A 25,716-nucleotide genomic window follows, 5' to 3' on the forward strand; every position below is an offset into this window, starting at 1 on the left:
TGCTGGCCCAGGGTGAGAACTTCAGTACATAACAAGTTTGTCTTTCAATTAGCAGATTGCTTCCCTTGATTAGAATTGCAATCAAAAATAATTTTCCAGTGGTATCCTGACTTACCCCACGAAAACTAAACAAGATCTGCAGGGCAAATGTGCACGGTGATTGGAAATGCAAAATGATAGGTGCAAATTTCATTCCTATTGGATCAGATCTCAATAACAGAGCTAATGCAAACTGCTCCTAGGCCTTCACACTTCAATCAGTTAGAGGTAAATTTCCCAGCAGCAAATGGCCAGTTTCTGCTGTTATTATTATTATATATTAAATTTCTATACCACCCTTCATCCGAAGATCACAGAGCAGTTTATAATATAAAAACCCAGAAAGACATACCATAATAACAAACGAAAACGGTAATCCCTCCACACACAGTATTATTGTGCTATCAGCTTCAGTCTTTGAAAGGAGACAGAGTTAAGGAGTCGAATGGAGGAGACAGAAATTGAAGTCCAAAGCAAGCAGCCATAATCACCACTGCAATAACAACAACAACAACAACAACAACAACAACAACAACAACAACAACAATAATAATAATAATTTATTTATACCCCGTCCACCTGGCTGGGTTTCCCCAGCCACTCTGGGTCGCTTCCAACAGAACACAAAATACAATAACCTATTAAACATTAAAAGCTTCCCTAAACAGGGCTGCCTTCAGATGTCTTCTAAAAGTTTGGTAGTTGTTTTTCTCTTTGACATCTGGTGGGAGGGCGTTCCACAGGGAGGGCGCCACTACCAAGAAGGCCCTCTGCCTGGTTCCCTGTAACTTGGCTTCTCGCATTGAGGGAACCGCCAGAAGGCCCTCGGCGCTGGACCTCAGTGTCCAGGCAGAACGATGAAGGTGGAGACGCTCCTTCAGAAATACTGGACCAAGGCCGTTTAGGGCTTTCAAGGTCAGCACCAACACTTTGAATTGTGCTCGGAAACGTACTGGGAGCCAGTGTAGGTCTTTCAAGACCGGTGTTATATGGTCTCAGCAGCCGCTCCCAGTCACCAGTCTAGTTAGAAGACTGGAGGCACAGCAACCATCCCAACCACTCCGGAAGCAGTAGATGTTGCCAGTCCAGATATGCTGCTGCAAGCAAAGGTATTAAAGCAAGGGTAGCCAACATGGTGCCTTCTAGATGTTGAACTACAAATCCCATCATCCCTGACCATTGGCCATGCTGACTGGCACTGATGGGAATTGCAGTCTAACAACACCTGGAGGGCAATGCATTGGTTGTCCTTGGTCTAAGTCAGGGTTTCCCAAACTTGGGTCTCCAGCTGTTTTTGGACTACAGTTCCCATCATCCCTGACCACTTTTCCTGCTAGCTAGGGATGGTGGGAATTGTAGTCCAAAAAACAGCTGAAGACCCAAGTTTGGAAAACCCTGGTCTGAATGAAAGCTGTTGCCTTAAAGTGGGAATGTTGCATTGCTTTTGATCCCCTCCATCAACAGTATTAATAACTGTTAGAAGTGCAGCCTTTAATCAAATATGTGGGAAACTCTTGCTTTGATTAATGTTAAATTATTTTAAGTTACAGGTAGGTAGCTGTGCTGGTCTGCGGTAGCCGAAACAAAATAAAAAAATTCTTTCCAGTAGCACCTTAAAAGGTAAAGGTAAAGGTACCCCTGCCCGTACGGGCCAGTCGTGTCCGACTCTAGGGTTGTGCGCCCATCTCACTCAAGAGGCCGGGGGCCAGCGCTGTCCGCAGACACTTCCGGGTCACGTGGCCAGCGTGACATCACTGCTCTGGCGAGCCAGAGCCACACACGGAAACGCCGTTTACCTTCCCGCTTGTAAGCGGTCCCTATTTATCTACTTGCACCCAGTGGTGCTTTCGAACTGCTAGGTTGGCAGGCGCTGGGACAGAACGACGAGAGCGCACCCCACCGCAGGGATTCGAACCGCCGACCTTTCGATCGGCAAGCCCTAGGCGCTGAGGCTTTTACCCACAGCGCCACCTGCGTCCCAATAGCACCTTAGAGACCAACTAAGTTTGTTATTAGTATGAGCTTTCGTGTGCATGCACACTTCTTCAGATACCGTATTTAAATTATTTTAAATATGTGTACTTATAGAAGTTGCAGAGGGCAAGAAGTCCCAGAATATGCTTTCCTCCTCCTCTCTCACATAGGAAGAAATGCGTCTTCTAAGATGGCACCAGCCCCAGCATAAACATGTCCTACCTAATTTCCTTCAAGATCAGAGTATTACGTGTATACAATTGTATTTGTTTTTAAGTGATGAATTTATTCAGCCATTTAGGTGATTAAAGGACTAAAAATTATTTTATCAAACGACACCTGTAGCAACCATGCTAACACGCTTGGATTTTTAATCTTTATTTTTATTTCTCTAATGTCGCTGGTGCCTCCTGGAGTACTTTGTTCTGCAAGCCATAACGCATTTTGGAACTAGCTGCTCTGTATCTCAACTTCTGGCTGAGTTGCTCTGGAGAGAAGGAAAGCAAATATAGCACTGATATTTTGTTTTCTGTTTACTGATGCTTGTGTTTTTATAGCACGCTGCATGTGTGTGTTTCTATTTTCTTCGGCATGCCTCCCTCAAACAGGCACATGACATAACCAGAGGTTTCGCTTTTTTATCACGACTGGATTAAACAGGGAGAGGATGGAACATGAGCTTCTCCCAGAAGATCAAGTTCACAAGTGTGAGTGGGAACAGACCCAGCTGCAACAGCGATAAAACAGGATCCAGACTCCCATTGTTCCAGCTCAGATCTGAATGGTTTATGCAGCATAAAAATGTTCCCCTGCGTGACGAGAAGCAGTCAACTTTCTCCTGAACCTGATGGTCCGGACGGAGAACAAATCAGAAACTACAGCTGCAGACTCCATTCTCCTCCAGAGAAAGACTGCCACGTTCCGAGCAATTCCAAAGGAGACCGCACCTCGGACACGTCTAGTTCTTCTTACCGTTCAGCGCCGGGTTCAGAGGAAGCAGAGAGTTTCAAGGACTGTGTCGAATTCTTTGAAGAAGCTGGAGATTGTCTCGAGGAGTGCACTTACTGCGACTCAGAACATGAGCAAGGAAGCGTAACAGCAACGCCGGTCCTTCCTGCAGCTCAGACAAGCCCTGCTGATAGGATTTCCAAGGTTACAGCCAGCCAACTCCATGGGACATTGAATAGTTCCAGCGACGTCTTACGAGATGGCCTGTGCGGCACAAAAGGGAATACTTATGCTGTTACATCTGGAGGACCCCGAGCTCGTTTTCCTTTACGCAGGAGCGAGACACTTGGCGAGTCGTTGCCAGTCCAAGAGGCGAGAGCACCGAGCCTGCAGGCAGACCCCAAGGGTACTATAAAAGATCAAACCTGCAGAGACAAACTCTGTTCCAGTGGGAAGGAAAAGCAACAGGTTCAGATGTCAATCAAAGCTAAGAATAGCTCAGACCCAGTGTGCAGTGGTAGAATGGGGCTAGTCACACAGAGGCTGCAGCCAGGAGACAGCGGATCGAAGTATTTGGATCGTCCTGCACAATTCAGTTCCGACAAATCCAAGGAAATGTTACCCAGTGCACGCAAGCCGAAGAAAAGCAGCCTTGGCAGCCGAGTGCATGGTCCTGTAAGTAGCAAACCAGCATGCCCCAAATATTTTGTTGAAAATCCCTGTGTTTTGAGTGACTCTGATGAGGCTGATAACGAAGTAGAGAAGCTCACTGCTCTGTCCTTCCAGAGTCTCTCATGCCCACAAGGCAGCTACCTAGATATGTATAGTTCCAGTAACAGGACATCCTCCAGCCTGTCCAATTCCTTGCCAGAAGATAGTAATGGAATGAACAGGTGGCCATTATGCAGTGATCAGAGGAAAACAGTGGTGGTCGGCCACGCTAAAGGAAGCCGGCTATTCCCAACAGCCAGCAAAGCCCCAGATGCAGGACTGCTTGGTGGCGTCTTGGGGAAGGAGCACGCTGAGTGCATCGATGTCGCCCTAGAGAATGCTGATGGCAAAAAGAGCCTCTCTAAAAAGAGAATGGTGCCCAAGCGTCAGATCCAGTTAAGGCGGAAGGAGAAGAAGGAGGCAGGTTTTTGTGCTGCTGGGGACTGTGCTGCCCTCCAGCCATTCACACAACCACGAAAAGAGTCGTGCGTGAAAGCGAGAAACATCAGCGATGAGTTTAGGCTGAATTATAAGCAATTTCTGAAAGCCGCCTCTTTGAACAATGCTTACAGCAAAACGAGGATGGCTTCCAGCCTGGTGAAAAACGTTTTGGCTAAAAAAATGCAGTACGAACACAGGATTAAAATGGAACAAGCGTCTGTCCGGGGGAGCTCAACCTCTTCTGTCCCTTCGTCCATAAGCACTGACCTCCCAGGGGACAGTTTAGAAGGCAAGTCAAGTTCTCTGTCTAAGTCGGACTGCAGTTTTTCAACGGAGGATGTGCAGAGCCATTCCACCAGTGAGAGGTCAGAGCCCATCACAGTGAATAAAGACGGCGTGGACGCCTTGAGGCCAACGAAAGGAGTTGTGCTCAACGAGCAACTAAGGGAGAATGTCTGCAAACTGAAAGATACATTTAATGAGCTGAACGAGAGACTGAAGTATCAAGAAGTCGCTCAGCTGAAAAGACTCCCCATTTTGGCAGATGGGTGTGTGAATGTAATAGAATCAAGCAACACCAGGAAGCAGGCCGCTGGGGTAAGGAAAGAATACAGGAGAGCCCGAGCTGTGTTTGAGTCCATGGAGGCTGATACGGAAAGCTTGGCTGCAGTTCCGAAATTTGCAAAGCCACAAAAGCCATGGCCAAATCTGAAGCAGCGAGCCATTCGTCAGAGCAGGCACACACAGGCAAAGGAAGACAAATCCCCCCTGAAACCGAAAAGCTTTGTGGTACCCAAAGATACTCCCAGTAACATCTTCACATCCAAAACCAAAGAAATGAAACTCATCCCTCAGATCAAGAATGAGCATAATGTTCCAAATGCCTCTAGGCACAAATCTTTGGACAGAGTTTCCAATGAGCGGAGGCTGCCTACATTTCAGAGCATGAAACTTTCATCTGTGGCTTTTCCAGCTTCTGTCAAATCACACAGTGGTGAAAAATCAAATCCCCCCAAAACACCTCACACAGGGGAGACAATGCAAACGGAAAGCAAAGAGAAGGCCAGAATACATCAGCCCAGAGGTGTAAGAAAATTAGTGAAGGACACATATAATCTTGGCTTTAAATCTTCAGACAGCTCCAGTGTAGATCAGGCATCCTATTCTGAAAGCAAAAGTGAGAACAGCTTAATTGTGCTACCAAAGGAGCCCCCAGCTGTTTCACCTCTGTTCATACGCTGCACATCAATATGTCGGAAAGATGATATGCAAACAGCAAACAATGCACAGGAGAATAAGGAAGACCAAATTGGGGGCATTGATGTGTCAACGCTTTCTCTACATGATCAGAGCACAAGGAGCAAGGAGCCCACTGATAATTCTAATCCCACAGTACAGACACACGAAAATGTACCCGTATGTCATCCAGAAAGCAAATGTTCTGCGGTGGGTGAACCTGCAGTGCACATTACTACAATTCAGTCCAAGAAACTTGTTGAAAATAAAGAATTTCAGACGCAAGTTGAAAACAAACAAGTGCCTTATGAGCGGAGTGAATTAAATGTCAGGCCTTCTTCTACAACTGCCAAGAAAGAATCTCAGCTTAATATTAAAGTCAACAGTTCTCTCTCCAAACAGTCACACAAAACTGAAACTGACTATTTTCCAGCTTCCAGTTGCTCCAGACTGGATGAAAGGACCATGAAAGATTCAGTGCCACAGTCTAAACATAGTTTGTTGAGAGAAACCCAAGATGCTGCTTCATCTGAGTCTCTTAGGATCCCATCTTCTACCTATGTACGGGAAATCACAAGGAGAGATAATGGCTGTGGAACCACAAGCTATATTAATGACTCTTGCAAAACCCAAGAAGCTGAGTTGCCCTATCAGAAACATTTATCCAGCGAGTTCTTCTCAGTGGCTTCCAATAACCTTCTGAAAGACGAAAATATGTTTCCAGAATCTGGATCATCTCATGGAAGCTGTAGGTACCCACAAGCCATCAGGCCTCCAATGACAAGCACCCAAAATATTCACACACAGACTCAAGAAAATAGTAATTTTGCAGATGGTAGATATGACTCTACAGTACAGGAAGACACCAGACCCTTGGACAAGCACAACAGAATACAGTCTGATTGTGTGATTTCAAACAGTCCACTAGCACCAACAGAGTACACTGAAGGAATCAAGGTGATATCAAACTCCTCTTTTACTCCATCAACCTCTTATGGAAAGCTCCACGACCCAGGGTGTGACAACTTCAACAAACATCAGGCAACAAATGAACAGTATTTTTCAGCTACCCAGGCTGACAACACAAATTACTTAACGATTCCTGTGAAAACCCATCAATCTGAAGCAACTTTTAAACACCCAGTGCCTTTGAACACTGACAACAACTCTTTCACCTCCAATGTCTCCTTCCAGCCGAGTGGAGAAGCATCGGGAAATAAAATGAGCCACGAACTTTTCCCACCAAAACAAATGGAGAGGAAGGCACCCCCCGACAACGTGCTATACAGTCACCCGAGCCATGGGCAACTCCCCCTAAGACTTGAAGAGTCTCCTAGCTTCACAAGAAGAAATGAAGGAATTTCGCCATCTGGTAAGAGTGCCCCAAGCCCAACGAGGCACTTTCATCCTGCTCCTGCTCCTGCTCCTGCTGCAGCTCCTCCTCCTCCTCCTCTACAGGGGCACAGAAAAATGTTGGTTGATCCAGAGAGTGGGAAATGCTACTATGTGGAACCGCCAAGGCAGCCTCAATTAAAGATGCTTTATGACCCAGAAACAGGGCAGTACATTGAGGTCCTGATACCCCCAGTCCCACTATCGTCACACAGCGGGCTTTACCAGTCTCCTTTCTCACCAGTGGTCATGAATCCAGGAGGTTACGGACCACCTTACATGTCGTACTCTGGCTTTCCTGGCTTCCCCCCTCCCCCTCCAGCTATGCCCCCTGCCAACCTGGATCTTCAAGACCAACAAGCCGCTCAAGAAAATGCAAACCTCAACGAAAATTACAGCCATTTTTCGAAGAGTGACGTTCCTCCAGCTACCCAAACCGCCGATGGCAACTACATGGAGAGTTTGTACTATATCCCCACTGGAATGAATTCAAGTCCTAATCCCAATCAAACTTTATTTTCCTCACCTTCAAGTTCTGGTCCTTCTGGAACTGAAAAGGGTTCATCCTTCCTTAGGATGTGAAGTGCACAAGGGCGACTGGGAAAACTGTTTTTGTATTTCAGATAATTCTGTTCTTTTCTTTTTTTAAAAAAAAAAAAGGTCAAACTCAACCTCTTTTCCTGGAATCTGTGAAAAAGGAATGAAAGGGAGAGGGAAAGCTTGGTTTCCTTTAGTTCAGTTTATTCTGCTGTTTGGGCTCTGAAGGACCCAAAAGAGATAATGGGGCACCAAAAGTTTACAGTGCACCTCACTGGCTTAGTAAATTTGATTGTAATGTAAACATCCCTGGCAGTAAAGGGCCATATTCTGGTGCTAATTGAAGCCAATGGGAGTTAGGTGTTGACTTCAACGGGACCAGGATTCAGCCTGTCAGGTTGTCCTCCTTTGCAACTATCAAGTTTGTTCCTTAAGGCGTGCTATAAGGTATATGATTGTAATGCTAAGTCTATTTCCTGAGGAGTCCAGTTAGCCACAGCTCTTGACTCTTCTGTAGAAATTAAATGTTCATCCAAACTTTTTGAGACTTGATACTTTTGTATATTTATGCACGAATCATCAACATGTTCAGGCTTGCTTAAATTTTCATGGTACCTCACTTCACTTTTGCCATCAGAGCCCAGTCGACACGAGCATGTTTCTATCAGCGTAAATGTTTTGAAGATGGGTGGGTAGAGATATGTGTAGGCAGGCTGGGAACAGCAGACATGGCTTCTCCTCAGAGCTTCACGTTTTGCTAGAGCTGTGCGCTGAAGAGGCTGGCTGCATCGTTGGCTTGGTAAGTGTCAAAACAAAACATATTTGCTAGCCGTCAAGTCGGCCAGATGGAAAAGGAAGACAGCATTTTTTAATATTTGTCTCAAAGAGGGCATTTCAGCAGGTGCCGATTGTCATGCAAGCTACACCTTCTGAAATTCCCTCTTCTGCACAACAATTAAAAATGGCCTCTTTGGGGCCACATCCATTTAAAGCACCATTGTACCTCTTTAGCTTCTCCCAAAGAATCCTGGGTTTGTTATGGGTGCAGGCAAATGTCTCCTTGTGAGGGGTCCCCTAGCAACTCCAGGCACCTTTAAACAACAGTTTCTGTAGTTCTTTGGTGGAAGCAAAGTGCTTTAAATGCATGCGGAGAGGCGACGTTTGTATCTGACCACCCTTGTCACCCTCAGTACTCAGAAGGCAAGCTAGGCCCTTCCATGCAATATATGAGAGTGCTTAATGGAACAGAAGAAGGGAGCAGGAGCACACAGAGTGTTTCACAGTCAACCATGGTTGACAGACTAAAATATATATTTTGTGCACAGGGACGAACCTGCGTACACCCTCTCAAAGGGTCTGGTGAGTGCCTGGATAGGAGATGTATGGAGAATTTATATGTGCATCTTGAGTTACTCCATGGAAGAAAGGTGAAATAAAAGTGTAACCTATTCTTTAAAAGTATAAAAGTTCAGCGCATTTAATTCTTAAACCTAATTTCTCAAACAGTGGTTTAATGAGTGTGAGTAAGTCAGTGAATAAGTGTGCAAGCCAGAGCAAAAATCACTGCTGCTTTGCTCCTTCCCTGGTCCTGTTGCTACGGCACTACCTAGAGGTAAGCTATGGTTTAGCTTAGCATTATGGGCAAACCTGAGCTTGTTATTTGTCTCTTCCAGAAAAACCATGAATGGTGAGCCCAGAAGAAAACCTTGGTTACAGTTTGTGGTTTTCTAGGAACGAGGCAAACCGTGAGCTCTGGTTTGTGCGTAACCCTAAGCCAAACCATGGCTTAACTTCAGGGAGCACAGCAGCAAGGGGACTGAGGGAGGTGAGAAGCAGTCGTGATTTTCACTTTATTCACACTAAAGCCATAGTTTGGCTTAGCATTCAATCTGAACTGGACCCTCATCAAGAAGACTCCGCCGAGGAGCAAACTGTTGATGTCTGTTTGGTATTCGTCTGCTAATTTGCACAAAATGAAAAGTATTTCACAAGTTAACCACAATTGTTCCAGAGACTTCAGAGAAGAGTTTGGGATTACTAATGCTTTTCATTTTCAAGTTACATCCGGGAAAGTGATGGCTTTGAAATGGAGATAGACAAAGGCTAGCAGTGGCTACTAGTGGCTACCATCTGGTTGGCCACTGTGAGAACAGGTCGTTGGATGGGATGGACCATTGGCTGGGCTTGTCTTACGTTTTTGTAAAGGGTCCCTGGGGTGAGCTGCATGATTGTGAAGCCGCAAGCCTACAGGCTACTCTTTTCTCCCTCTCTGCAGACTACTGTACCACAGGAAACAAAGGGGAGGAGAGGACTGAGGGGGCTCTCAGTAGCAACAATATCTGGAGCCACAGATAACGGGTAGAAGTAAAATCAAGCCAGGTGCTGCTGTCTGTTCTTGCTGTTATCTCCTGCCCAGAACAAGGAACCAAGCTGCAAAAGTTAGGGTAGGGTCCAATTAGGATCAGGATTTCCCTTGCTTTTCTCACTATGTGGTAGATCCAGCGGGCCTGTTTGTAAAATTACCGTATTTTTCACTCCATAAGACACACCTTTTTCCTTCTAAAAAGCAAGGGGAAATGTCTGTGCGTCTTATGGAGCAAATGTGTGGTCCCTGGAGCCGAATTACCCAGGGGCAAAAAGCAGATCGTGCTTTTTTTTTTTAAGAAAGAGGGAAGGGGGTGTTGAAACAAAGCCGCTGAGCAGCTGATCGGCAAGCGATCGGAGGGAGATAAGGGAGGCTAGCGATAAAGGAGGCTGCCTGGGAGGGGGGAGGTAAAAGCACATGGATCCTCAGGATTTTTGCATTGGGTCACCCTAAATTCACCATCAGATCACATAGCATGTCCATGGCTACAGCCGGCACCAAAAAAACCACGCATCCACTGTTTCTTGGGGCCGCAATGGCGCAAAAACGTGGTTACAAAGCACGGATCCACATGGCTGCTCAGGATTTTTGCATTGGGTCAACCCAAATTCATCATCAGATCACGTAGCATGTCTGTGGCCACAGCAAGAACCACAAAAATCAAACATCCACTGTTCAGAATATTTTTTTTTCTTGTTTTCCTCCTCTAAAAACTAGGTGTGTCTTATGGCCAGGTGCATCTTATGGAGCGAAAAATACGGTAACCTCTCTCCCCTCTTTGCTGCTTAGGGGTTTCCAAGTCCCAACGTTGACAGCATCCTTGTGCTTTTAAGAGACTTTCACGAGGTCTGGCTTCTCTAATTCTAACACAGCAGCAATGGCAGAAACTCTACAATCAGCAGGGTTTTTCCTGCTCTGCGCCTCTTTTATGCAGAGCTCCCTCATCTATGCAGTTGTCACTTTGTGTTCCACCTCTGCTCCTTTTGCTTTTACCTGCAGTATGAAATTCAGTTCTTTGTGTCTTTAGGGTAGGGGTGGGGCCGACATTTGATGCAGTTCACATTTCAAGGCAAATCGACCCAGATCACGCTTTCCAAAACAATATGCAAGCGGAAATACAGCCGCCCTTCGAAATTCGCAGCAGTGCAGTGCAGTTCTCCCGCTAAGTAATGTTTAAAGGTAAAGGTAAAGGGACCCCTGACTGTTAGGTCCAGTTGTGGATGACTCTGGGGTTGCAGTGCTCATCTCGCTTTATTGACTGAGGGAGCTGGCGTACAGCTTCCGGGTCATGTGGCCAGCATGGCTAAGCCGCTTCTGGCGAACCAGAGCAGCGCACGGAAACGCCATTTACCTTCCTGCCAGAGCGGTACCTATTTATCTACTTGCACTTGACATGCTTTCGAACTGCTAGGTTTGCAGGAGCAGGGACTGAGCAATGGGACCTCATCCCGTCGCGGGGATTAGAACCGCTGACCTTCTGATTGGCAAGTCCTAGGCTCTGTGGTTTAACCCACAGCGCCACCCACGTCCCCAAGTAATGTGTACAGCAGTGCATATACTGAGGTAATATGTGCGTAAATATGCACATATTTGTCAAAATAAAAAATTGCATTGCATTCAGGAAAATATAAATATGGGGGGGGTAGCACGCTTTGCAAAAATGTGTGTAAGCACTAATATGCCGATGAATTTTCATAGATCCATAGAAGTGTAGGGCTGGAAGGGACCGGGAACATCACCACAAGGACTTCTGAGATAACAAAACCCCCAAACCAATGTGGGAATTTGGGGAACTGGGCTTAAGAATGGGAAAATGAGAAACTGAGATGTTATGTACGTTGTGGATTCACTTCTATCTGGAGCATGATTGGGTGGTTCCTGCCAACCAATCATACTGCTGCACTGTTCTAGGACCAATCAGACTGCTGCATTCTGAATCCTATTGTTCTAGGACCAATCAGACTGCTGCATTTTGGATCCTATTGTTCTAGGACCAATCAGACTGCTGCAGTTTGGATCCTATTCAACTCAGTACATAACATGAGAGAAACCAAAACTTACAGATGCAGCTGCCCCAAGTTAAGGGGCGTGAGCAGAGCCAGGCAGAAAGTGGCAACCCGGCTTGTCCGTCCGCATGCTTCCTCCCTCACACGAAGACGCCCTGTCGATGGCTCAGCTTCTTTCTCACACGGCTTTATGACTCTCAAAACTGCAGGGTGGGCAGGAATGTAACAGCTGAAGCTCTTCCCAGCATCAACGGTGACCGCCGTGAGGGGGAAACGGCAGCTGTTATGTTTCTGCCAGTCATGAAGACACGAGAGACCTGCCAAAACAAAAAAAGGCGAAACCCTAACCCTTCTTGAACTTTGTTGCTTTTTTGCATCGCCTGTCCTTTGTTCCTCTATGTGACTCCATTATCGCTCATTGCTCCTTTAAGTCCTTGCATAGTGTTATGTACTGAGTTGAATAGGATCCAAACTGAAGCAGTCTGATTGGTCCTAGAACAATAGGATCCAAATTGCAGCAGTCTGATTGGTCCTAGAACAATAGGATTCAGAATGCAGCAGTCTGATTGGTCCTAGAACAATGCAGCAGTATGATTGGTTGGCAGGAACCACCCAATCATGCTCCAGATAGAAGTGAATCCACAACCTGATTGGCTTACAGTAGAATTCCAGAATTAGCCAATCATGTGCAGCCCATTGTGTAAATAATGTATATAAAGCAGATACTTTGAGGGGACATTCATTCATTCCTTCTCACCACTATGAGCTGAATAAAGAGCATGAAATCACTTTGCGACTCTTGAGTATATTTCACATAGGAACCAACTCCGAGGGGCTGAGGTACCTTCTCCCCCCCCCCCACAAAAAACATCTGAGGGGGGTCCCCAAAGGTGATGGTGTTGTAAACAAAAATTGCCCTTTTGCCTTATGGGGTACCCAAGAGCCCATATAAAGTCCTTATGTAGGTTTCCTATTGGTAGGAGAAAATAACAGAAGCCAACCAGAGAATATTGAGAAGCAAAGCAGCTAGTAAGCCTGATCTTTATTGATCTGTTGCAACAGGGTGCTCCCCTCACCCGCAGGAAAGGAGGAGGAACCCAGAACAATGGCATGCAAGGCCTTATAAAGACTTTTGAAATTGCCACCCTGTAACCTAAGACCACCCCCCAGATACATCATACCTACATCACAGAAAAGGTGGTCTAAAACAGAAATTTGAATGTTGTTTTTCCTGTTTGCCAGGTTATCTGATTGCCTTTTCTGATAGTCTGTCACCCATTAAAATGCTGATTACTCAATTCCTGAGACAATGGGAAGGCTCCCTGACTCCCCCCTCCCCCCTTGCAGGGAAAACAATTGGTCAGTTTGGGAATCAAAATGGTTTCAGGTCGGTCTTCCTGTGCTGATCTATGTACGTGCTTGGTTAGTACACTTATGAACATTACCATATATCTAAGACCTTAGGGACGCGGGTGGCGCTGTGGGTTAAACCACAGAGCCTAGGACTTGCCGATCAGAAGGTCGGCGGTTTGAATCCCCGCGACGGGGTGAGCTCCCGTTGCTCGGTTCCTGCTCCTGCCAACCTAGCAGTTCAAAAGCACGTCAAAGTGCAAGTAGATAAATAGGTACCGCTCCGGCAGGAAGGTAAACGGCACTTCCGTGCGCTGCTCTGGTTCGCCAGAAGCGGCTTAGTCATGCTGGCCACATGACCCGGAAGCTGTACACCGGCTCCCTCGGCCAATAAAGCAAGATGAGCGCCGCAACCCCAGAGTTGGTCACGACTGGACCTAATGGTCAGGGGTCCTTTTACCTTTACCTTAAGACCTCAAAATTCCTATCACATGGGCATTGCCATTCAAATGACGTATGTGCACTGTGTAATGTGATCAATTATGTGAAGCGGGGCTTACCGGGGGGACGGACACCCCATATTTTATTCAAATTCGCACCTCTGGGTCCTTATTTTTCCTCCTATCATCTACTCAGTCCTGTTTCCTCCTTCAGCATCTCTGGCCTCCAGTACAGGAAAGGATAACCTGTGGCCCAGCCCTCCATATATTATTGGACTACAACTCCCATCATTCCTGTCCCTTGGCCATATTGATTGAGGTTGATGAGAATTTGAGTCCATCTGCTTCTGGTGTCATGGCAAGGAAAATGCGGCCAGTTATGTGGTTTCCCAAATGCAACGACGCCTGACAGAACTTCCCCTTCTATAAACTATTTCGTTTTTTTTCCACAACACCCCTGTGAGGCGGGCTGTTATTTCTTACACCATTATAGGTGTTGTGGGGAGACTGAGGCCGGGTGAGAGAGCTGCCTTTGGCGCCATATTTATTTACTGTATTGGCCCGAATATAAGCAGCACCCGAATATAAGCCTCACCTTTGAAATTCAAGGCGGAAAAAGAAAAAAGGACAATACCCAAATATAAGCCGCTCCCTTAAAATTCCGCAGGCACTCACACCCATTCCATTTTATGCCTGTTTCAGGAGTGATATCGTAAAAGCCAATTTTTGTAAGGTTGAGAATTTAAGCTGCACTTTAACTTTTCGTAGTCAGAATTCAGGGGGGAAATGTGATGCTTATATTCCGGCCAATACAGTATTTAAGACATTTTTAACACCGCCCTTCAGTTTTAACAAAAGTCCTAGGGTGCTTTGCTCAGTTATAAAAGTAGTATCAAGGTGTTTGGGTGTGGGGGATGTGCTTAAATATATAAAATGCAGCAGAACAGAAAAATCTGATCAGTGGTTTGAAAAACAAATCAGCAAAACCATCATAACCAATCAGATTTAAAGCCAGTTTAAGATGGCATGCTGGGGGAATTTGACCCAAAATTCAAATTCAGTTCAAAAATCCAGTGCACTTCTTACTTGGAATAGAAGGGCTGGGCAGGGGGCAGTGTGTTTTTGTGTGTAAGTAAGTAATCCTAGTTGGACTTAATGAACAAGCATGCCTTAAAAATTGGATGGGGTGTGTTAAGTCTATATTTCTTTACCGGCTTCCCTAGAGCATAGACTGGGTTCCCACCGCTCCACAGCCTGCATGTGAAGTTTTGTCTGAGGAGGTTTATTCAGGGAGTAACACTTCTTAGGTACAGGCATGACGATTTAAAATACATGAATCCAGCTCATACTATTGCCAGGTGAAGCCTAATTCTCTGAGCAGACTGGCCAATGTTCAGTTTGGGGGCTTTACTTCCAGGTATATGCAGGAAAGGTAGAGGAAATTCAGCTCTGCAGCGAGGGAAAGCTTTAGTTACAAAGCAAATCCTATGAATGGCTGCTCAGAAAAGCACACTTATTTGACCCGGAAGTGTCTCCGGACAGCACTGGCCCCCGGCCTCTTAAGTGAGATGGGCGCACAACCCTAGAGTCGAACACGACTGGCCCATATAGGCAGGGGTACCTTTACCTTTACCTTTTTACTCTCAGGTAAGGGACATGGGTGGCGCTGTGGGTTAAACCACAGAGCCTAGGACTTGCCGATCAGAAGGTCGGCGGTTTGAATCCCTACGACAGGGTGAGCTCCCGTTGCTCAGTCCCTGCTCCTGCCAACCTAGCAGTTTGAAAGCACACCAGTGCAAGTAGATAAATAGCTACCGCTCTGGCGGGAAGGTAAACGGCGTTTCCGTGCGCTGCTCTGGTTCGCCAGAAGCGGCTTAGTTGTGCTGGCTACATAACCCGGAAGTTGTACGCCGGCTCCCTCGGCCAATAAAGCGAGATGAGCGTTGCAACCCCAGAGTTGGTCACTACTGGACCTAATGGTCAGGGATCCCTTTACCTTTTTACTCTCAGGTAACTATGCACAGGACAGCATCTTTAATAGTTCAGTGTGGATTTGGAAGTGTTGACATTTAGTTGTTTTTTTAAAAAGAATTGTAAAATGGAAAGACTTCGCGAACTAAAGTGGGGGCACATTTTGTTTCGGAACTACAGGTATATGTTGCTTCTGTGTGTGAGAAGCTATGGAGTTTCTTCAAACTTCATCATCCATCAAAGGGGCAAAAAGAACAGCTACCACCCATATTTAGGTTCTGAGAATGGTGAAGCCTCCCCAGGAATCCTGCTGATTTTGATTTCAGGCAAGTTGACATTAGGTTAAGGGTAAAGGGACCCCTGACCATTAGGTCCAGTCGTGACCAACTCTGGGGTTGCAGCGCTCATCTCGCTTTATTGGCCAAGGGAGCCGGGCGTACAGCCAGCATGACTAAGCCGCTTCTGGTGAACCAGAGCAGCTCATGGAAACACCGTTTACTTTCCCGCCGGAGCGGTACCTATTTATCTACTTGCACTTTGCCGTGCTTTTGAACTGTTAGGTTGGCAGGAGCAGGGACCGAGCAACGGGAGCTCACCCCGTTACGGGGATTCGAACTGCCGACCTTCTGATCGGCAAGTCCTAGGCTCTGTGGTTTAACCCACAGCACCACCCGCGCCCCTTAAGTTGACATTAGGAGGCGGCAAGAGTCACAGAGAGGTGAATTAGAGCTGCAGAGAAGGTGAATTAAAGCGAGGAGAGTAAAAAGAGGAGACAGAAAGGCAATGCTAGCAGGTACAAAGGAAGCAGAAGGTGAGAAGAAGAAAGGCTAGAAATGTTTGAGAAGGTAAAGAGAATGCGGAAGAAGACATGAGGAAAGGGGCAATAGGCTGGTGATAGAAAGGATAGCAAAAGAAAATGAGATGAGAGCAAGTACTGTAACAACGGAAAAAAGAACTGAGAATTTTGCAACGAAGCAAAGAGAAGGCAGGAGGCCAGAAATCAAAGAGAGGATGCAATTATTAAACAGGTTAAAACAGGTTTGACCAACAAAAATAAATGAAATATGACTTCACTTGTACTGGAAAAAAATAGCACACTAATATTTTAGTATGTGACAGGTGGTAAGGTGCTAGCACTATTATGCAGAAATTAAATGGATCCCAAATTAATGAGCCAAGGTCAAAGCTGGGTTTTTTTTTAATCCTCTTTCCTTAGCCCCTTCGCCTCCATTCTTTCTCTTCCCCAGCGGTCATCTCGAAATTCATCAGCACTAGATTAACACCAGAGGTGGCATTAGAAGCTGAATGTCACTTAATAACAATTATTTGTCCTTAATAACAAGTAAAAATTAGATAATAATTAAAAACAGCCCTCTGAGATGTAAGAATGCAACTACTGCATATATCAGGCTTGCTAATAATAATAATAATTTATTATTTATACCCCACCCATCTGGCTGGGTCCCCCCAGCCACTCTGGGCGGCTTCCAACAAAACACTAAAATAACCTATTAAACATTAAAAGCTTCCCTAAACAGGGCTGCCTTCAGATGTCTTCTAAAAGTCGGGTAGTTGTTGTTGTCTTTGACATCTGGTGGGAGGGCGTTCCACAGGGCAGGCGCCACTACCTAGAAGGCCCTCTGCCTGGTTCCCTGTAACTTGGCTTCTTGCAGCGAGGGAACAGCCAGAAGGCCCTCGGCGCTGGACCTCAGTGTCCAGGCAGAATGATGGAGGTGGAGACGCTCCTTCAGGTAAACTGGACTGAGGCTGTTTAGGGCACCAACACTTTGAATTGTGCTCGGAAACGTACTGGGAGCCAGTGTAGGTCTTTCAAGACTGATGTTATATGGGCTCGGCGGCCACTCCCAGTCACCAGTCTAGCTGCCGCATTCTAGATTAATTGTAGTTTCTGGGTCACCTTCAAAGGTAGGCCAACATAGAGCGCATTGCAGTAGTCCAAGCGAGAGATAACCAGAGCATGCACCACTCTGGCGAGACAGGCCGCGGGCAGATAGGGTCTCAGCCTGCGTACCAGATGGAGGTGATAAACAGCTGCCCTGGACACAGAATTGACCTGCGCCTCCATGGACAGCTGCAAGTCAAAAATGACTCCCAGGCTGTGCACCTGGTCCTTCAGGGGCGCAGTTACCCCATTCAGGACCAGGGAGTCCTCCACAGCATCCCACCCCCTGTCCCCCAAAAACAGTACTTCTGTCTTGTCAGGATTCAACCTCAATCTGTTAGCTGCCATCCATCCTCCAACCGCCTCCTTGCGGACAAACGAATGGAAATATTAAGTGTTTTTGCAACCCCAAAAGGAGCCAGAGAAGGGAGGAAAACCCAAACCCCACCCCAAAATGACCAGGCTTGATCTTAAGGAAAGTTAGATGGCTTGGAGCCAAAGTAGGTACCATTCGCACCATTAGCAACTGGTGTGAATGGCTCTTCAACAGGAAATAGTCAGAGAAGGACCCCCCCCCATGGGAAGGAGCCAGCCTTAACACTTTGTCCCCTATTGTAGTCCTGATCCATTTGCTTATTGGCACTGGAATAAAAGCTCTCATGTACCCTAATGGATGGTCTGATTTTCATGCAACTCAAGTAGTGAAGGTGGCTCAGAAGTGCCACTGGGAGCTATCTTCTGTATCTCGCTGCCCATACACAATCTGCTTGTGGCTGTTGATTCAGGATTCATGGATACTAAACCTGCATGGGGAATGGGCAGCAAGCTCCCTGTTAAATTGTGGGTGAACATATCAGACGACACAGCGATTCTTCAAACTGCTCTTGTTTATTCACAGGCCAGAATAGAACTGAACTGAAGGGTTCAGCCAGCCTGCTTATATAGAGCTCCCCTACAATGCAACTGTAACCACTTTCTGTAACTATCCAATCACTGAACGTCACTTTCAAACCCTTATTTGCATATGTGGACCTGAGTGAAAACTATCTACAGTATCCCCCTGCTGGCCCAGGGTGAGAACTTCAGTACATAACACTCCCCCCTCCTGCCCCTCTGCCAGAGGCGAACTTTGGTAATATGGCGCCCAGAGCACATGCAACATTTGGTGCACCCCCTAAATATTTATTATTTTCACAATAATTCCTTTTGGTACAGTTGCTTTTCATGGATATTCCCGGTAGGTACTATATAAATATAGGTATTATTATTATTATTCACCCCCTTGGCTCATCACCCTGTGCAGGAGAATCGTCCGCGCCCCCCAAAATCTAGCGCTGCCCCAGCCATCTACACAAATTCCTTGGAAAGTCTATAAAGGACCCCAAGTGCATACAACTTTATGCATGGAACGCTCAGTGCACAACATGATGAGGAAACTTGCCTTCCTGTATTGACAGTTGTGTGTGCAAAACCCCTTTGTTTGTATGCTTGCATGCTGCAGGGAGCAACCTTCCACAGAGAGTAGATCAGAGATGTATCTATGGATACTGGAAGGACTGAGAGGGGCTAATGTTATTCTCCAGGAGGCTTGGGGAAACCTGCCAAGGCCTGCATATCAGTTGGCTGAAGAAGGCAGAAGAGCAAGCCAGGCTAGGTTTTGTTTCCTTGTTTTTATTTTTCCAGACCAGCTGGCAGCCCCGAGGTGGGAGGCACAGTCCGTTCAACTTGCTTTAGAACAAGCAGCAGAATCTCTGGGAACTTCGTGTTCTGCGTAGTTATGCACACTCCTTTAAGCTTCGGCATGGAACCTGTTAAGTCAATGGGGTGCTTTAGGGCTCTGGAGGCATTCACAAAGTCCTTTGCATTGTGCTGTCAGCATGCACCCGAAAACAGCATGAGGGTGTGTGGTGGCGGCGGCTTCGCACTGCAGGCTGTGTGTTGGATGGTGGCTTCATGATGATAAATACTTGCAACCTGCTCTTCAGTCCCCAGGAATTCCAGAGCAGCTTATGGTTATTAGAAAACAAAACTGCAGCGGAGGGTGTACAGGTAAAGGTAAAGGGACCCCTGACCATTACGTCCAGTCATGGCCGACTCTGGGGTTGTGGCGCTCATCTCGCTTTATTGGCCGAGGGAGCCGGTGTACAGCTTCCAGGTCATGTGTCCAGCATGACTAAGCCGCTTCTGGCGAATCAGAGCAGCGCATGGAAACGCCATTTACCTTCCCGCCGGAGCGGTACCTACTTATCTACTTGCACTTTGTTGTGCTTTCGAACTGCTAGGTTGGCAGGAGCAGGCACCGAGCAACAGGAGCTCACCCCGTCGCAGGGATTCGAACCGCCGACCTTCTGATCGGCAAGTCCTAGGCTCTGTGGTTTAACCCACAGAGCCACCCGCGTCCCTAGATTGAGGCATACTAATAATCAATTAATTGTTATCCTGTTCTTCTGCTAAAAGTAAGCAGAGCAGTATAAGGCAAGATCATAAAATTAGGTAGAATAACCAATAAAAATGCCGATAACAATCCTTTATCCAAGATAGCTGGATGAATTTTCCTCAATTCTTTCATGGACTAAGACAGTAATAGAAAATATACGCAGGAACAAACCAAGAGCTAAGATTAAGTTAGGCAGAGGGAGCCCATAAATTGGGGGTGGGAGGCGTCATGAGAGCAACTCCCCGGATAATCCAACAAATAGGTCTGGCTGCTGTTATGGTCTGAGAAAAGAGAGCATTTTTCAGGTCCCAACAGCTAACTTCACTGTCTCTCTTGCTGTGTCCTGGAAGTTGAGCTTTGCCAATATACTAATATATAAGCGGGAGTAAGGAAACCTAGCCCTGGTCTTCTAGTTTAACCTTTCTATAATAATTCTTACATACCAGCCAACATTTATCCAATAAAAATAGCAAGGTCCTATTCCATCACCATCATTTTACTATTTATGCCCTCCCATTTCACTAGACTGCCCCAGCCACTCTGGGCTGATTCCAACATATATAAAAACATTTTTTTAAAATCATTTAAAAACTTCCCTATACAGGGCTGTCTTCAGATGGCCTGGGGTCAGGTAACTCCATACCCACCAACATTTCTCCAAATAAAATAGGGACATCCTAAGACAAAGCCTTAGTGGGACGCAGGTGGCTCTGTGGGTTAAACCACAGAGCCTAGGACTTGCTGATCAGAAGGTTGGCGGTTCGAATCTCTGCGACGGGGTGAGCTCCCATTGCTCGGTCCCAGCTTCTGCCAACCTAGCAGTTCAAAAGCATGTCAAAGTGCAAGTAGATAAATAAGTACCGCTTCAGCAAGAAGGAAAACAGCATTCGCTCTGGTTCGCCAGAACTCTGCTGGCCACATGACCCGGAAGCTGTACGCTGGCTCCCTTGGCCAATAAAGCAAGATGAGCGCCGCAACCCCAGAGTCGGCCACAACTGGACCTAATGGTCAGGGGTCCCTTTACCTTTAAGGCAAAGCAGGACATTCTGGGATCAAATCAGAAACCAAGACAGCTTCTGTTAATCCGGACTGTCCCTGGAAAATAGGGACACTTGGAGGGTCTGTCATTAGTTGTATATTCTCAGTACAGTTGAGATATGTTTTGAATGTAATTTTTACTTTACTATGGGCTTCCTTAAGCCCCCAACCACTAGTTTTGCTAAACACTGAATGGAACGTGCTCAGTTTCTCAAATGTTAGAGGCTGCATCTCAATGCCTTTTAGCATCACTGTTTACATTTGTTCTGTATCGCTCTCTGTGTATACACAAATACATATGCATGTATAATTCTGCCAACTAAGAACATACTTCATGCATCTGATGGACTCTAGTCCACAAAAGCTAATACATTGCTGTAAGGAACCCGTTAAGCTGCAGTCCTAACCCTACTTACCTGCGAGTAAGTCCCACCTAATTCAATGGGACTTACTTTTCTAAGTAGATATGGTTAGGATTGTGCCATTGGTCTTTCATGTGCCGCAAGAGTCTTATTTGTACTTTCTCTCAAGTGTTAATTGAACCTATTTATTCATATTTTGTTTGCGGTGCAGAAACCATTTTTAAAAAATTGTTACAGATATTTTTGGTAGGTTTTGAATGGGGACATGTACTTTGGGGATGAGGAGCTGGGATACTGACTGTGAAGAACAGGAAAGTGAATAAAGCGTATAATTTTGTAGTACTGTATTTAAATGATAGGCCCTCATAGTTTTTTGGGATAGCATCTAATGGAATTAGTTCTTCCTCTTAAGTGTTTTACTGCATGGATGAAGACTAGCAGGTTGTTTTACAATGCTGGGATATAATTAACAAGCTCAGTGTTTTTTCGAAGGACTGTCATATCTGTGATATGCAAAAAAAAATATTGTAGTGACATGCAACGTTTATAAGATTTCTTATGTTTCTACATCTTTTATTTGTACTGGATAAAGGTCATAAGACCCAAAGTGAAGCAAGTATTTTATATAAAAACAGAAAAGTCTATTTTTAAGCTTGAATGGAGACTGTAGTCTGACAATAAAGACTTTATATTGTTTTAGGCTACCAACTCAGCTGTTTTCTATGGACAAAACAAATCATGCTTGGAGCCTATGTGAACTTAGGGTTGTGCCAAGCATTCACCACTTTTAATTATTAGGTCAAAATAAATTACTGTAGTTTTCCGACTGTAAGACGCCCCCAAGTATAAGACGCCCCCTATTTTGGGGAACTCCGATTTAAGAAAATGGGGGGAGATGGCCAAGAGTTGTTGAGTTTATTCGGAGTGGATTACACACAATTTTTGAGCTTTTGGGGGGTGGGTGGGGATTGTCAAAAATCGCTCATCTGCAGCTGTCAATCGACCGTGCTATGCCACAGAGCCAGCCAATCTCAAACAGCCCTTCACACAGCCACCAATCACCTGCCCCATTGCTGCTGAAAATCTTGTGGTTGCAACCAGTCCCCCAGTCCCCCTCTGCACTACCCATGTATAAGACAAGGGCAAATTTTAAAGCTAATTTTTAAAGAAAAAACCCTAGGCTTATACGCGGAAAAGTACGGTATTTTCTACCCAAATACACCAGCAGTACAATCCTATACGTGTCTACTCAGAAGTCTAATGGAGTTCAATTGTAATAGGTATGAGTTACTCGTGCGTAAACTGGTGCCTTTCTCGGTTAATTTGCCTTGTTAAACCTTTCTGACTGCACAGCCCCTTCTCATCGTGGCTGCCTCAGTCACTGGCAGAATCCGTCAGTGGGCGTTTCTTGAACCTCTTCCAACATAAAAGTTGTTTGACACCCAGTCTCCTCCTCCTCTCACTGCGCGGGAGTCTTCTGCGCAGGGAAGGCGTGGGTAGCGGAGGACCTGGGCTCTCCTCACTGATGTCCAGTGAAGAGTCCTGGAGCCCTCTCTCCAATTCCCCCATCTGCCCCCCTTTATCCCTGGTGTTGCGCTGATTGGCTTCCCCCTCTACTGAGCTGTTTCTCCCCCTGCTGCTGGGTCCTTCGCCAGCATCATCTGGGAGCCTCCCCTTCGCCTCTCCCTCCGATGTCAGTTCCCTGACATCAATTGAACTTTCTCCCAAGTAAGTAAATATATAAGCGTTGTAGCCACAGTAACCTGAAAGACAAAAATGAGGGGTTGAGAAGGGTCAGTTGCAGGGGAGTGAGAAATATCCCTATTTTCACCTGAGGATGTTGGAGGTTAATGTGACCTGGTTGCTCTTTCACAGATTTGAACAAGGGAAAAGGAAAGTCGCGTGTAGAATCCAGGCCATGTTTGTTTGTTATACACGATGGAGCTGAGAAGAGCACCTCTTTAAGACCTAACCACCAATAAAGCTAAAAATGAGAGCAGCAGCAAACTTTGTGCTTGTGCCAGAATTAACAAAACTGCACATATCTGGAGCAAGGGTTATGCTGGCTGATGGGTTGGGTTTACAACCCGCATTCCTATGCTGATGTCCATCCTAAGATCAGATGCTCCTGGCCTTGATAGATCAGATTCATGGAATAAGCAGCAGGAGGGAGGATCAAGCCTCCCATTTACTATAAACACGTCTTTCAGTTCTGTGCTCGGGATTTTGCACAACTAAAAGCAGCCTCGCACCACACCCTGCCCAAAATGCAGTAAAATCAAGCAGGGCAGAAGAGGGGTTTAACCTTTTTGCACCAGGCTGGTCTCCAGCTGAAAATCATGCTAGCCAGTTATTTGCTCCAAAAGATGCTAATACAGTGGTACCTCGGGTTAAGTACTTAATTCGTTCCGGAGGTCCGTACTTAACCTGAAACTGTTCTTAACCTGAAGCACCACGTTAGCTAATGGGGCCTCCTGCTGCTGCTGTGCCGCCAGAGCACAATTTCTGTTCTCATCCTGAAGCAAAGTTCTTAACCTGAAGCACTATTTCTGGGTTAGCGGAGTCTGTAACCTGAAGCGTATGTAACCTGAAACGTATGTAACCCGAGGTACCACTGTAACAGCAAACTGTGTGTGTGTGTGTGTGTGTGTGTGTGTGTGTGTGTGTAGCCAGGATTTTTGCTGGGGGGCGTGCAGACATTTGGGGGGGGGGGTAGAATCTCAGTTAGCTATGCATTTTATTGCTTTTTATTTATTGGGGCTGCCCCCCGGCTACGCCCATGTGTGACTGTTTTGGGGAAAGGGGCTTTAAAATGCATTTAAAGTAACATGTAGTTTGAGTATCTGGCTCATACACACCCTCTACTGTCCTCTGAGTCCCCTTACTGCATATGAAACATAATATTTGTACTACTAAACTTGGCTGTGCATTTATTTACTCTCTCTCTCTCTCTCCCTCCCCTGTCATGCATGATTCATTGCCAGACTGAAATGAAGAAGGAAGATAGATCTCAGGGTGTGGGAGAGGCTGGGTATAAATAAATTCAATTAGCCTTGTTCAAATGTTATGTAGGGTTAAGGCATATGAGTAAGGGAACTTTGGAGCCGAAGGTTCACTGTACAGTAGCTGCTATTGTGTTGGCTGCCGTCCCTCTGGAAAGAAGTGTTCAATGAGCTTTCAGTCCGGCAAATTTGTTGGAATAAATGCAAGTTTCTTTAAATACTTAAAGAATAAAATCATGAGAAGGGAACCAGACTAAAGTTTTTCAGAAGTGATATTTAAAACTATGTCATCATCCAGCCTTGTAGATGAACCCACAAAAACTACTACCCTGGGAGCGGGGGAATGGTTGGCAGAGGAGGGATAGAGAATTCTGTCCCATCTGCAGTAAACCACGGCATTTCTATAGCAGACACAAAGGAAGAATCAAGCTCTGCTGCACCTTCACCAGTAAAGGGACCCCTGACCATTGTTGGTTTCTGCTTTCCTTCACTGTGCAGCGAAAGGGCTTGTCACGAGACAGGTGTTTACATTCCACAGTCTGTACTGTTGGAGTTTCTCATGGGAAAGGGAGGCTGGATGTGACGTACACTGGTTTCCTGTTTTTCACTGTGTGATTCTCTCCGAGCTGTCGAGGAGAGAGGATGCATTTTTCTGCTCCGGCAGAGGCAAGATGTCTTTCTGTAATATACCAGCTTTGAACTGTAAATAAAGCAAAATAGAGTATGCAGCACGTACTCCTCATCCTTCCGCTGGGCACGAGACTCTGCTTTAAATCAACAACCATTAGGTCCAGTCGCGGACGACTCTGGGGTTGCGGCGCTCATCTCGCTTTATTGGCTGAGGGAGCCGGCATACAGCTTCTGGGTCATGTGGCCAGCATGACTAAACCGCTTCTGGCGAACCAGAGCAGCACACGGAAACACCGTTTACCTTCCTGCTGGATACCTATTCATCTACTTGCACTTTTATGTGCTTCCGAACTGCTAGGTTGGCAGGAGTAGGGACCGAGCAACGGGAGCTCACCCCACCGCGGGGATTCGAACCGCCAACCTTCTTATCGGCAAACCCTAGGCTCTGTGGTTTAACCCACAGTGCCACCTGCATCCCTAACTTCACCAGTAGGGTTGGACAAACCTGCCAAAACATTCAGTTTTCCCGACTGTAAGTTCAGTTTTCTACACCGGCTGGCAATTCATTTATTTTCTTAAAGGCCAGTGGTAGTTGTGTTTACTATGGCAGGCTGTGACTTCTTGTGAGAAACATGCTTCCCTCTGCCACAGTTTGTTGCTCCTACAAATTGTACTGGCTGTTCGCTTCGCTTACCCAATCCCTGGGGTACACATTCTCTGTACCTTGCCTTCTCTGTACCACAGGTTGTCCGAGTTTGAGCCAGTGGCCCCATCAAATCTCTTGACTGCTAATGAACCCCAGCTGTGCCATCTCTTACATGTAGTAGCAAACGATTCCTCAGCATAGGATGGTTCCTCCGTCAATCGTATTGATTCCTCCCCTTGTAGTCCTTTGTAGAATGGAATGGTCATTCTCTAGCCAATCAGAAGGTGG

At 46.1% G+C, this 25,716-nt stretch overlaps 2 protein-coding genes across 4 annotated transcripts; one reads left to right on the forward strand and one right to left on the reverse strand.

The window, feature by feature from the left end:
• Window positions 1–2,375: 2,375 nt before the first annotated feature.
• Window positions 2,376–25,709, reverse strand: LOC310703194 (uncharacterized protein). 3 transcript variants are annotated; one of them, XM_083495354.1, is made up of 3 exons: window positions 25,511–25,709; window positions 11,705–11,966; window positions 2,376–2,500 (listed from the first exon to the last, which is right to left on the reverse strand). In XM_083495354.1, exons 1-3 carry the CDS (start codon window positions 25,692–25,694, stop codon window positions 2,464–2,466), a joined length of 483 nt encoding a protein of 160 aa, XP_083351480.1. In that variant the 5' UTR covers window positions 25,695–25,709; the 3' UTR covers window positions 2,376–2,463. The 3 variants fall into 3 exon arrangements, 1 of the variants encoding a protein (XP_083351480.1); XR_014523974.1 differs by lacking the exon at window positions 2,376–2,500 and adding an exon at window positions 9,664–9,708 and having other exon boundaries at window positions 25,511–25,670; XR_014523975.1 differs by lacking the exon at window positions 2,376–2,500 and adding an exon at window positions 10,316–11,464 and having other exon boundaries at window positions 11,684–11,966; window positions 25,511–25,671.
• Window positions 2,497–7,815, forward strand: LOC310703090 (uncharacterized protein). The gene has a single exon (XM_083495120.1). It carries the CDS (start codon window positions 2,815–2,817, stop codon window positions 7,321–7,323), a length of 4,509 nt encoding a protein of 1,502 aa, XP_083351246.1. The 5' UTR covers window positions 2,497–2,814; the 3' UTR covers window positions 7,324–7,815.
• Window positions 25,710–25,716: the final 7 nt, after the last annotated feature.

The sequence above is a fragment of the Podarcis liolepis genome (assembly GCF_965112155.1).
Source record: "Podarcis liolepis genome assembly, chromosome: 3".
Classification (NCBI taxonomy): Eukaryota; Metazoa; Chordata; class Lepidosauria; order Squamata; family Lacertidae; genus Podarcis; species Podarcis liolepis.

Coding starts and splice junctions, on each gene's coding strand:
- LOC310703090 (XM_083495120.1), top strand. CDS start 2,815: ATGTTCCCCTGCGTGACGAGAAGCAGTCAACTTTCTCCTGAACCTGAT.
- LOC310703194 (XM_083495354.1), bottom strand. CDS start 25,694: ATGACCATTCCATTCTACAAAGGACTACAAGGGGAGGAATCAATACGA. Junction 11,967..25,510: donor CAACCTGTGGTACAGAGAAG/GCAAGGTACAGA, acceptor TTGTTTTGGCAG/GTCTCTCGTGTCTTCATGAC. Junction 2,501..11,704: donor AACTTGGGGCAGCTGCATCT/GTAAGTTTTGGT, acceptor CCTTCTCTCCAG/AGCAACTCAGCCAGAAGTTG.